Source organism: Apium graveolens, chromosome 1, assembly GCF_009905375.1.
Source record: "Apium graveolens cultivar Ventura chromosome 1, ASM990537v1, whole genome shotgun sequence".
Lineage (NCBI taxonomy): Eukaryota > Viridiplantae > Streptophyta > Magnoliopsida > Apiales > Apiaceae > Apium > Apium graveolens.
The window spans coordinates 136842636-136856018 of record NC_133647.1 but is presented as its reverse complement, the minus strand read 5'-3'; the positions used below and the strand labels follow the sequence as shown (position 1 = coordinate 136856018).

Here is a 13383-nt window from a genome sequence, read left to right as displayed (position 1 = left end):
TTTGTTGGAGACAATATTGTCGGATTTTTTCTGATTTAATGAAAAACAACTTTTATTAAAAAAAATATTTGAGACAACTATTTTATCCCATTGTTTGATGTTTCCTAAGACAATTTATTTAAAAAAAATTGTTTTCTTAAGTCAATATAAGTTATTATAGTAACAACGATATTTAGGCGTTGTGTATAAGATTTACAACAAAATTGCTTTTAAAAACCATTGTTTGACTCGATGAGGGGATACCACATATACAACTATTTTCGTCCGCTATTTGATGTTTTGTAAGATAACTCTTATGAAAAACAGTGGCTTGAATTACACAACATAATGTACAAAATTGTTGTCACAAGTCACTATAAGTTAATATAGTAACAACGGTTTTTAAGCGTTGAGTTTATCATTCAAAACAACAATGCACTTAAAAAATTGTTGTACGACACTATAAGATATTTCCACATAGACAGCAGTTTGAAAAAAGATGGATAACAGTTGTTTGTTGTCGAGCTCACCCAAAGGTATTTGTTATTATTATGATATATTGGTATTGGTTATATTTGTGATTATCAATCGATACGAATTGTATGAATGAGGGGGAAGAGTATAAGATCGTGTTCAGGCCTTCTTCTAAATCTTAAGATTTTAGAGCCATTGGTTACTTAACAAGAACAAGATGATGAATTGGACTTGGGTGTTTGGATGAATAACACACACAATCTTCCCACATACTCTTAATGCCTCAGTTGTAACTTTGTAAAACCGTCACTGACAGCTAATAAAGTAGGACGGGAAATATCCTATAACAGAAAAAAGATGAAAGGAGGAACATAAAATATATGATCAAGCACACAACTAATGCAAACACATCACAGTGACGTGTTTCTTTTTTAAATAGTTGATGAAGAGATATGATATTGACATGAGATTAGCTTAGCTTTGGAAGAAGATTATGCATGCATGTTCTATGTTACTGTGACATTATCACATCATTTTATTCAGTGGGGACAACCAACTATATATGTAGGCGGAGTACTAGTAGTAGCCGTAGGATTAGAAAAATAGGAATATAATGTTTTCCTCTTTTGATCTTGATTCCCGTAACAAGTCAAAATATGAGATTATATTTAATTTATGTGAGTACATAAAAAATAATCGTGTTCAAACTGAACTTGAATGAATATATTAAACTCTGTCCATAATAAAATAAAAAATAATTGAAATTTAGTCATGTAAAATAAATAAATTATTATGTCATTTAATTTATACTAAATTTTAAATATCTTTGCCTATTAAATAAAAAATAACCTAATTAACTATTAAACTAAGAGATTAATCGCTAATAACTTACAATAATCACAGGATTTATAAACTAATTTCTTAACGAATACAATAAAAAAGAACATCTACGCACATGTATATATAGACACACACATATCATATTACACATATGCAAAATCAATTAAAAATTAAAGAAGTTAAAATTACTCACATGGTGAGTGCCTGAGTGGTCTAATCGACAGTGGAAGAATATATAATCCAATATATATGACAATTGAATGTGTTGAGCGCCAAACCTAATTTTTTAGTTGTATATATTTTTATGTTTTGAAATTTTAAATTATTTTTTTCTCTTAATTTTTGTTTTCTACTTTATATCATTATTTGGTTATATATATGTCTCTAAATTGGGCTAACAGGTTAAATTTGATCCTTGCTAATATTGGGGTGAGTGTTTTTGACAAACTATTGGGCTGAGTTGTATAAATACATGGCTATATTTTTTTACCGGGACTAATGGTTTATTGGGCTAAAAAATATATATTTTTACACTAGAATTCGTCGCAATTGGCCCAATTGCGACGGAAAATATTCGACATTTTTGCTCAAGTTTTAAGTTCAGATTTTCGTCACAAATAACCTTTTCGCCATAAATATCAATTCTGTCACAAGTACCGATTTTTTCGTAAGTACATATTTCGTCATTAGTTACCATTTCGTCATAAGTATTCATTTCGTAACAAATCTATAAAAACCGTCGCAAGTTAGGGAAGTGGAGCCCACTTTTAGTGGGCTGATAATTACACCTTCGATGGAATATACCGTCGTTTTATCTTTAATTTACGATAATTTGTATGTCGTAAGTTAGCATCTTGGGCCCACAAGCTTGCCAGGATTAATTTAAAATAAAAAATGAGTAAATCATGAAGAACAACCGTCCCAAGTAACCCAGAATTTCCGTCGTAAGTAGCCAGCATAATTACAGAATTCCGTCATAACCGTCATAAGTTATTCAGAATTCCGTCGTTAAATTCTCTCTCCAGAAGCAACATCCTGCTGTTCTTTTATTCCAGCCTTTTTCGGCTTTCAAATTGAATTCTAAACTTGTCCAATCACAAATCCCAATTTATATAAAATCGTAGCGTAATTCAGCACCAAATTATATAAAAATATGCAAAGCTAATAATAAGAAATCATCCACACATTTAAACCAACATAAATATGAAAGATACCGTACTTTACATGAATATTATCACACAACCATTCAGACTACACAAAAAGTTAAAACAATCCGACATTAGCTTAGATCATCTTACAAATTTTCATAAATTTAGTTCACAATGATAATTATCCTATAAACATTCATAACCCATTATATCGATATTTAACCCCTAATTATAGGATCGCCGCGAGAGACTACGTTATAGGGTACAATCTGTAGCACCCCTAAACCCGCTCTTTCATGGATTTAGGTTGCCACATCATGGAGTGTATCAAATACCTGTTTATAGTTACAATAGCATAAAAAGTACCTTAATACATTTATCTTATCACGTCCATAGATCCAAAGATCACTTACTAATACCATACATACTCCACGAACCAAAGTACTAACCACTAGAACTTTATTACACAACTAAAATTTTATTCCACTACTAGGCAACTTCCATAGCATATAGCTGACACACAGACAATCTACCGATCCTTGCTTGAACTTGGCATCTTTTCCTTGCCCTTCGCACGCGGATTTGGATGTTCATCACTTTCTAATTTGACTGCTAAACGAAATGTAATGATGGCAAGAGTGAGCATTAATCTGCTCAGCAAATTCACTATTTATCCAATACCCAAAAATAGGAAATAACAGAATATATTTGAAATTTTAAGAATAAAAGATAACTGACAACTTAAATAATAAATCTCGAATTTGAGAATATTAACAAACTCAAACACATCTTTAAACAACATGACACAAGAGCATACTGGTCGTCCACCTTTCGATACCCCATGGCTCGATCAACTACCATGTCACAAGTATCAACTCCTGCAGAACTCGCGTGTAGCGTGATCAGTGCCTTCAGGCAAGTCCCATCTTACATTTCAAATTTTGCTAGCAATTAATCATAAATGGGTTATCACACAACCCTGGCTTCCACAGAGCCAAATGTCACTTCGAACATAACATATTATCACTAACCATGGTTAACCATCACGGACTAGATTGAATATGGTCAACGTTTCGGACCATACAATCATGGTCAACATTTCTGGACCACGTTGACCAGTTTAGAATATGAATCCCCGAGTAGTTCTCTGATAACGAAGCTAGACACTAGAAAATTTATTTGATAAGTCTCGCACACAGCTAGCACCTTTCAAATAAATTACATTAACCCGAACAATGGATTAATCCAGAGAACAAGAAAATAATTATAGATGACACAAACAAAGCATCGTCTAGAAAGAAAAGAAGGTAACCATCTCGAACAAAGAGAATGGTCAAGTTCAAAGAAATATTATTTGGTTATCTCAAAGCAAAAGAATAACCAAACGACTAAATAACGTTCAGGATCATTGTGAGTAGGACCAATCACTACAAGTAATAAACTTAACATATTTTCTATTAATTTCTGATTCGAACAATGAATCAATCTTTAATTTCAATAAAATTGGATACATCTGGACAATAGATGTAACCGACAAGAAATGAATGTGGTTGACCCGAATTAAGGAATCAAACCTTAATTAAAAGAAATTAAAAGGAGTCGTCTCGAACAATGAGTACGACTAAGGTTTATTAAAAGATAGGGTATTCGATCAAGGAAATTTAAATTCAAATAACTAATTCAAAATAATGATAATATTTTTTTTAAAGTTCAGAAAATAAATCATTCTTAAATAAATAAATAAACTTGAAATAAACAACACCTGAGAAAAATATAATTAAAAACATTTACGAAAATAAATATTTTTAAGGTGAGTGGAGAGATAGTAAACTTGCCTTGCTCACCCGTATGCTAATAATAATTATAATAATTTAAAGCAATACGCAAGCTCAGCATTGCTCCATAATTCCATGAAGTAAAATTGAATTTCTATCAATTCATAAAATAAGAAATATTAAATAATATTCGATAAAGGATCTCAAACACTCACTCTAAATATTCTTTCTTAAAATATTTTAATGCCAATTAAACTTTTAATTCATTATTTTAATAATGAATTAATCGAGTCATTTTATTCAGTAAATTATAATAAGCTAACGATAATATCCCTAAAATTTGACTTTATTTGTAATCGCCATTACACTCTTCTACTTTTATTTCATGATTATTTTACTATTAAATAACTTGGTACCAATGCATCAACTCTTATTATCCTATATTATTTTTAATCACAACTTATACTATATTCCATAATTTAATACTCTAATTCTTGTTTAACCAAAATAATAATACATTACTTTTATCTCATTTTCTTTTTCCCATTAATCCAACTATTTCCTTTTTAATGTCACTTTTATTTGCCCAATTCTTTTATTACATTTGTTACCCAATATTTATTATCAATTTAACAATACTTATTATTTATCAAATCATTTTAATTTCATTTTACCAATTTACAGATTTACCCCCATCTTCCCCAAACTCATCTTCAACCTTTCCTCCCCCACCACTCCTCACCTTCCATGGCTGCCGCCGGCCGGAGCCGCTGCCGCCGGCCATTTTTCGGCTAACCCAAAACCTGAATTTCTTCACATAATCTTATTGCCCATAGCCTGATCTACAAGCTCCTATCAATCTTTTTTCCAAAAATCACTACCCACCCATTTTCAGGCCAAACTCTCTCCCTCTCTTCCTCTCTTTCTCTCTTTCTCCCTCTCTCACTCTCCCTCTTCCTCGTTCTTTTCTCTCTCACACTCCCTCGCTCTCCCGTCCTCGTTCTCTCTCGCCTGCGACCATGCCAACGCCGCCCCCACCGCCGCAGCGGTGGCTTCTTTCTTTTAATCTCACAGAAACACTACACCCATCACATCCCCGCACAGCTACTCCCTCTCCAAGCACCACCCCAGCCCCCCATCGCCACCACCGATGTGGTGGATCCTTCTTTAACCTCCCCAAAATACACACACATACACTGCACAATATACACACAAACAAAACACACAACACAGAACCTCCATTTTGTGCCATCGCATCGGAAACCACCACCGGGTACTCAACAGCCGCGGTGGCTCTGCCCCTTCCTCTCCTCCTCCGACGGCCACACAGCTCATATACAGTTGTTCTTCCTCCTGTTTGTAATTGGGCTAACTACAACAACCCTCATCTGTACATAAAAGAAAAAAAACCTAATTTTTACTACCTCTTTCCCCTTACGCTAACCCCCTTTAATTACATCTTATCAATTTATTATAAGCACAAATAAAACTCAAAAGCTGAAATTTGCAACACACTGTCAAATAACAATACTAATCTAATCCCTATTTAATTCTCTGGAAATAATTTAGAGATACAGACACTAACCAAAATTAAGAGTGCAGTAGTTACCTTAACCATACAATTGAGTCTCCTAAATTCTCTCTATTGAGTATTCTAGAGTAAGCTTTGTAACTCTTAATGACCATTATTTAATTAATTTCTTATAAAGGTATTTCATCTAGACTTTTCTTGAAAAAAAATATCTACCCAAAATATCTAACAAGCTTCACTTATAAACCAAGTGTTTTATTTTATTTATTATTTTTCTTTATGATGAAAAGATTATTACTAATGCAATTAAAAAATATAAAGATAAAAAAAATTCCTAGGTGAGTTAAATTAAAATATCTTGAAACAATTATGGTACTAATTTTATTGAGTCTCAAATACCTAATTAAAAGAATTTAAATCTATCAAAATAATTTTACTAGATAAAATAAAATAGTATTCTAAATAAATTAATTAGCTGCTCCAATTTTATAAAAAAAAGTAAATTTATAAAATTAATGACTAATAATTATTATCAATAAAATTAGGGATCTCCGCACACGTAATAAAATTTTTAAATGACTAATAAAATTTTCTAAGAATTAATTCTAGCCTCAAATTTTATTTAGTTATTTATTCATTTATTTATTTATCTATTTATTATTTTTTTATCCGGGTACAAAAGCAAAATTTTCTCTAGTGCAAAATTTATAAATTTTCGAGGCAGTTTAAATTAAAAATTAGAATATTACTTGAGTTTTGTCGGTCATTACATTCTCCCCTCCTTATAGGATTCCGTCCCCGGAATCACTCTCGTTGTTGAATAGAAACGGGTACTCGTTGCGCGTTTCACTTTCCAGTTCCCAAGTTGCTTCTTCAATTGCGTGATTTCGCCATAACACCTTGACCAAAGGTATATTCTTCTTTTTCGATTCTTGTACTTTCCGATCTATAATTTCCACCGGTTGCTCTTCATAAGTCAAATTAGATTTTACCTCAATCGGTTCGTAATTAAGGGCATGTCGGTTATCCTGATGATATTTCTTTAGTACATATATATGGAATACGTCGTGAATATGTTGTAGATCTGGTGGTAATGCCAATTGATAAGAGACTGATCCGATACTCTTTAAGATTTCAAAAGGTCCAATAAATCGAGGGCTTAATTTGCCTTTCTTACCAAATCTTATCACGCCCTTACAAGGGGAAATCTTTAATAAAACCTTTTCTCCAACTTCAAATTCCTTATCTCTTCTTCCTTGATTCGCGTACTTTCTCTATCGGTCTTGAGCAACCACTAACCTTTTACGGATATTTTCAATGGATTGTTTAGTCTGCTGGATCATTTCTGGGCCTAATAACTTCCTTTCTCCAACTTCATCCCAACAAATCAGTGAGCGACACTTCCTTCCGTATAATGCCTCATAAGGAGCCATACCTATACTTGAATGATAGCTATTATTATAGGCGAACTCAACTAAAGGTAAATGGTCATCCCAACTCCCTTTGAAGTCTAAAGCGCAAGCTCTTAACATATCCTCTAGTGTTTGAATAGTCCTTTCACTTTGTCCATCCGTCTGTGGATGATAAGAGGTGCTCATACTAAGTCTTGTACCAAGGTATTCCTGAAAGCTTTTCCAAAACTTCGATGTGAATCTGGCATCTCTATCTGACACTATAAAAATAGGGACTCCATGTCGAGTCACTATTTCCTTTAAATATAGAGTCACCAATTTCTCAATTATGTACCTTTCATTTATTGGTAGGAATTGTGCTGATTTAGTGAGTTGGTCCACTATAACCCATATGGTGTCATGATAGGTTCTAGTTCGAGGTAAACCTACCACAAAATCCATTGTAATATGCTCCCACTTCCACTCGGAAATTTTTAGAGGTTACAAAAGTCTGCTTGGCCTTTGTTGTTCAGCTTTTACCTGTTGACACGTTAAACACCTACTAACCCACTCTGCAATCTCTCTTTTCATTGGGCCACCAATAATTTTGCTTAATGTCCTGATACATTTTTGTGCTCCCTGGATGAATTGAAAATAGTGAGTTATGGGCTTCATTCATGATCTCATGTTTCAACTCTTCAACATTTGGAATCCAGATTTGTGAGGCAAATCTCTTAATTCCTTTTTCATCTTTTGAACTTCAAAGTTCTTCTCCGGTCAACTCAGACCTTCTTTCTTCTAGAAACTTCTCTTGACATCTGCGTATCTTCTCAATTAGCTCTGGTTGCACATGAATCTCAAATACGTGTTCTTTAGCTTGGACTGGAATCTTGACTTCTAATTCCATCTTCTCGAACTCCCTGATCAGCTCTTCCGAAGTAATCAACATCTAAAGTCTTTCTTTTCTACTCAAAGCGACTGCAACGACATTTGCCTTTCCAGGGTGATAATTTATCGTGCAATCGTAGTCCTTTCAATTCCAACCAACGTCTTTGTCTCATATTCAGCTCTTTCTGGGTGAAAATGTACTTCAGACTTTTGTGGTCCGTGAACATCTCGCACTTTTCCCCGTATAAATAATGTCTCCAAATATTAAGTGCAAATACCATGGCTGCTAATTCCAGATCATGCGTTGGGTACCTAGTCTCGTACTCCTTTAGTTATCGAGAAGCGTAGGCAATTACTTTCTCATTTTGCATTAAAACGCAACCTAGGCCTTTATGCAACGCATCACTGTAAATTATAAAGTTTCCTTTCTCATCGGGTAAAGTTAAAACTGGTGCAGATATCAATCTCTTCTTGAGTTCTTAAAAACTCTCTTCACATTTCGGGGTCCATTCAAACTTCTCGCTCTTTCTTGTGAGTTTGGTCAACGGAGTGGATATTTTGGAAAAATCTTTGACGAACCTTCGATAGTAGCCAGCTAATCCAAGAAAACTCCTAACTTTCATTGGTGTCTTTGGTCGTTCCCAATTTGCAACCGCTTCCACTTTTTCAGGGTCAACAGAAATTCCTTCACGACTTACTATATGACCTAAGAATTGCACTTTCTCCATCCAAAACTCCCATTTCAAAAATTTAGCATACAACTTTTCTTTCCTTAAGATATCCAAAGTCAATCTAAGGTGTTCCGCATGCTCATGAGGTGTCTTGAGGTATATCAAGATGTCATCAATAAATATAATTACAAACTTGTCCAGTTACTTCTTGAATACTCTATTCATTAGATCCATAAAGGCAGCTGGAGCATTCGTCAGTCCAAATGGCATGACTAAAAATTCGTAATATCCGTATCGAGTCCTAAAAGCGGTCTTTGGAATATCTTCAGGCTTGATTTTTAGTTGATGATATCCTGACCTTAAGTCAATCTTTGAAAAGTGAGCAGCTCCTTTTAATTGATAGAACAAGTCATCAATCCTCGGTAGTGGATATTTGTTCTTTATTGTCATCTTATTTAATTCGCTATAATCGATACACAACCGCATGGATCCATCTTTCTTCTCTACAAACAGTACTGGTGCTCCCCAAGGAGACACACTAGGACGAATCACTCCCTTTTCTAGAAGCTCTTGTAGTTGTGTCACCAATTCCTTTATTTCAATGGGTGCCATCCTATAAGGTGCTTTAGAAATAGGTTGTGTTCCTGGAGCAAGGTCGATCGTGAATTCTATCTCCCTATCAGGGGGCAATCCAGGTAATTCTTCCAGAAAGACATCTTCAAATTCATTAACCACAGGAATTTCTTTGATATTAGGGGTGTGCTTTTCTATGTCTATTACGTGAGCTAAATAAGCTTGAAATCCTTGCCGAAGGAATCTCTTTGCTTCCATCGTGGTTAAGAACTTCTTCCTTTGTTTTCGTCCATGCAACATTACTCGTTTACCTTCTGGCTTTTTCACACTTACTCGCTTTCGTCGACAATTGATTTGTGCGTCATATTTAACTAACCAATCCATTCCTAAAATCATGTCAAATTCTCCTAACTTAAAAGAAATGAGGTCAGCAGTAAAATGTTGTCCACGTATTTCTATGTCACAATTTAGACATACTTGATCAACATTGACAACTTCCTGGTTTGCTACTTCTACGGCCATAACTTCTTCTAATGTAGCTGACTCGATGCCCAACTTACTCATAAAGTTCAAAGATATAAAAGATCTTGTAGCACCGGAATCAATTAAAACACACGCATCTTCAGAATTAACTAGAAGCGTACCTGCTATCACATCATTATCAACAATGGCATCTTTAACCGTCATGTTGAAAGTGCGTGCAGTAGGCTTGTTGCTTGGAGGTTCCATAAGTCTAAGTCTAGAGCTTTCCTTAGGTGCTTGCTTTCGGCAATCTTTAGCCATGTGACCCTTCCTTCCACAAGAGTAACAAATAGTAGCTTTTTCCTTACAGTAAGATGCATAGTGTCCTTTTTGTCCGCAGTTGAAAAAAGTGACATTTGCCTGATAACACTCCTCAGGATGCTTTCTTCCACATGTTTTGCACTCAGGTAAAGGTGGTCTGCCCTGAAGCAAGTTAGAGTTTTGAGGGGTCCTGAATCTTGGATTATCCTTTCGAGCACCAACATTTTCAATCCTTCTATTTCCAACATTCATGTTCTCATGTTTCACAAAAGGTCGTTTCCCTGACTGATTTTCAACCTTTTTCTCAAAGCTTCTTTCACTATGGTTTTGGAACTTTCTTTTCTTCATATTTGCGTCCTTAGCATACAGCTCACTTCCACTTTCCATAATTGCAGCTTTCTGAACTAGTGTGGTGTAGTTGGTGATTTCAAACACAGCTATGCGGTTCTGAATATAAGGTTTTAGTCCTTGCTGAAATCGCTTGGCTTTCTTCTCATCAGTGTCAACATGGTATGGAACGAACCTAGAGAGCTCAATGAACTTAGCTTCATATTCAGCTACTAACATGTTTCCTTGCTTAAATTCTAAAAACTTAAGTTCCATCTGATTCTCCATGTATTTTGGAAAGTACTTTTCGAGGAACCGTTCCGTAAATCTAGTCCATGGTATAGGAAAAGTGGTTTCAAGTATTTTTTTGGCTTCCCACCAATAGTTGGCTTATCCTTTTATCATATAGGCAGCAAATATAATTTTCTTCTCTTCTTCAACATCAACTATTTCAAATGTCTTTTTGATCTCATGAAGCCAAACTCGAGCCTCAACAGGGTCAGTGGTACCTTTGAACTCAGGCGGGTTCAAAGATTTAAAGGATTTGAAGGTAACAGTAGATGGGTTTGCTGATGTTGTGGTCCCCCTCCTCTAGTTGGAGGATTTTGAGGGTTTTGTCGCAGAAATGCCTACAATAGTCGCATAGGGTCATCTTGATTCTGAGGTGGGGTTGGGTCCCTATGTTTCCTTCGGTCTTGGTTTTGTTGTACGTGAGGTTGGGTATCATGGCTCTCTTCTTTTGGTGGAGGTGGAGGATTCTTCTGAGGCCGTCATCTTGGTATCTTCTTGCTATTTAGAATAAAATAGTTGATTAAAATATTCCAAAATAGTATAATATCCCAACAAATTAAAAAAAATAACATGGTGTAAGCAATAGTCTTTTCAAAAAAAAATTCTTGTATATCATGACAAAAAGGTAAATCTCAAATTCGAGTCGAATATAATCATGAAATCCTTTTTCCGAAAATATGTCTCTTGAACTTGAGTAACATAACAATAATCAAACTATTTTCCCAAAATATAAATCACATCTCATTATGTGAATCTCGAGTTTTATTCATTTATTTTTCAAAGTTTTAAATTTTGAAAACTTAGTAGTTTCGGTGTAAATCGTGTTCATCTAAAGTATGTTGGTTTTAAAGAAAATTGTTTTCTATCTTTTGAAAAGTTTCGGTAGTTATCGTAACCACGTAAAATCTCTATCTACCAAGGCAACATAATAAAATGCTAACAAATATAAAATATGATAACATCCATAATGTAAAAGAGTCATCAACCATCTGATGATGTTATCATAGTCTGCTGACAGAGAGTATATCATAATACATAATAAAAGTGATACCCCAACAGGCTGGGTCAAAATATCAGTACACCAAAATGATCAAAGTACATCATCATAACATCCTACTACATACTAGAGATCAAGTCAACTACTATGTTAATCTCAAGACTGCATCAAAACAAAAAGTCTGCAAGCCTCATCATCATCAAATCTATCATTATAACTATCAGCAGTATAGTCAGCAGCTAGCATCATAAGTAAGAGTCACCAAAAGATAGGAATACACACTATATAGACGTGTTATCCCTCAAAAAGTCAAAAGACTGCACAATATCCATAGTCATGATCGGTCAATGATCGAACAACGAGGTGATCCTCCCACGAAACTCCGTGATAACTCTCTCCACAAGTGCGGCCACCGTGGCACTATCAACCTGGCCAGAACTCATAGATGGTATCCCAGCAATAGAACTCCTCAAACCAATCAGAATAGTCTCAGCAATCTGGTGAACGATCTCCATCTGAATATCCCTAGTCAAAGCACTACCAGCAAGGTGAACACGAGTAGGGTCCATAGCAGTAAGTAGCCTGATAAGAGACTCCATAGTGTCAAAAAGCTCCTCATACCTATGCCATAACCACTGATGCTGTTGGAATAATGAGTAGTAAAGGTGAAATGGTACCATGCCAGTCTCGGCCACATCAGAAGAAAGGGGTAAAGGTGGCATAACAGTCGTAGCGCCTACAAGGCTAGTATCAGGAGTATGAACAAATACTGGAGGTGCAGGAGGCGCTGTATCACAAATAGGTGCCTTAGAAGTAACAGCAACTATGGGACCAAGAACAGTCGGCCCTACAGGAGCCTGCACATAAACAGGAGCTGATGTAGAAAACAGAGTAGATAAAGAGACAAGTGGTCCTGGAGGTGCAGAGCTAATCAATCTCTCAGTACGGACTGGTGAAAGCTGGCTCTCATCAACATATTCGGTCCTAACAGGGCTTGGTATCTCAAAACGATACCTATCAACAGTGATCATATAGTTCTGGGGCTCGACCGAGGCAGGGTGGAAGTGACTAACCAACTCAGCAACCATGACATCCCCCTCTCTAGACTCGGGTGGAACATAAGCAGATGATAACGTCTGAGTGAGTGCATATAGAGGTACAACATCGGTGATCTCCGCCAATGAAGCATACACAGAATCCTGTACCTCAGGAGCAGAAACAACTATAGGTGTCACTACAGGTACAGAGTCAACCTCATCATCCAAATCAAAGATCTTAGGTGGTGTAACTGGTGGTGGAGGTATAACCGCAATGGATGAGTCATCGTTATCACTGTCGATAACCATAATCTCCTCTGAAGGATCACTGTCAGACTCAGATCCAGAGCTGAATGTGTCTCGAGGGTATGGCGTCGGGGGTCTATCACGAACAGATCGGGTACCTGATACCTATATACATATACACAACTGCACCAAGTCGTTATTAGATATTAGTCTCTAAAATCTACTCAATTCTCTAATATACTCCATAGTAAGTCTTATTTCTTAATTGTTAGGTTTAGTTAAATACTTATAGGTTTAAAGTTATACATACTTAGTATAATCTTATTTCGCTCTCACATTACATTCCTAGGGGTTCGCGTCCATAGAATATAACTATAGCTCTGATGCCACCTCTGTAGCACCCCCAAACCCGCTCTTTCACGGATTTAGGTC

General features: G+C 35.5%; 1 protein-coding gene across 1 annotated transcript; it reads right to left on the bottom strand.

The window, feature by feature from the left end:
• Positions 1 to 5189: 5189 nt before the first annotated feature.
• LOC141707082 (uncharacterized) lies at positions 5190 to 10668 on the bottom strand. The gene is made up of 4 exons (XM_074510069.1): positions 9748 to 10668; positions 9214 to 9606; positions 8606 to 8847; positions 5190 to 5412 (listed from the first exon to the last, which is right to left on the bottom strand). Exons 1-4 carry the CDS (start codon positions 10666 to 10668, stop codon positions 5190 to 5192), a joined length of 1779 nt encoding a protein of 592 aa, XP_074366170.1.
• Between the last annotated feature and the right edge of the window lie 2715 nt (positions 10669 to 13383).

What these genes read in the sequence shown, in the direction of transcription:
- LOC141707082 (XM_074510069.1), bottom strand. Translation starts at nt 10,668, where the DNA reads ATGGAGAATCAGATGGAACTTAAGTTTTTAGAATTTAAGCAAGGAAAC. An exon ending in AAGTTGTCAATGTTGATCAA is followed by an intron (nt 9,607 to 9,747) that starts GTATGTCTAAAT and finishes TGTCGACGAAAG; the next exon opens with CGAGTAAGTGTGAAAAAGCC. An exon ending in TGTCTCCTTGGGGAGCACCA is followed by an intron (nt 8,848 to 9,213) that starts GTACTGTTTGTA and finishes ATATACCTCAAG; the next exon opens with ACACCTCATGAGCATGCGGA.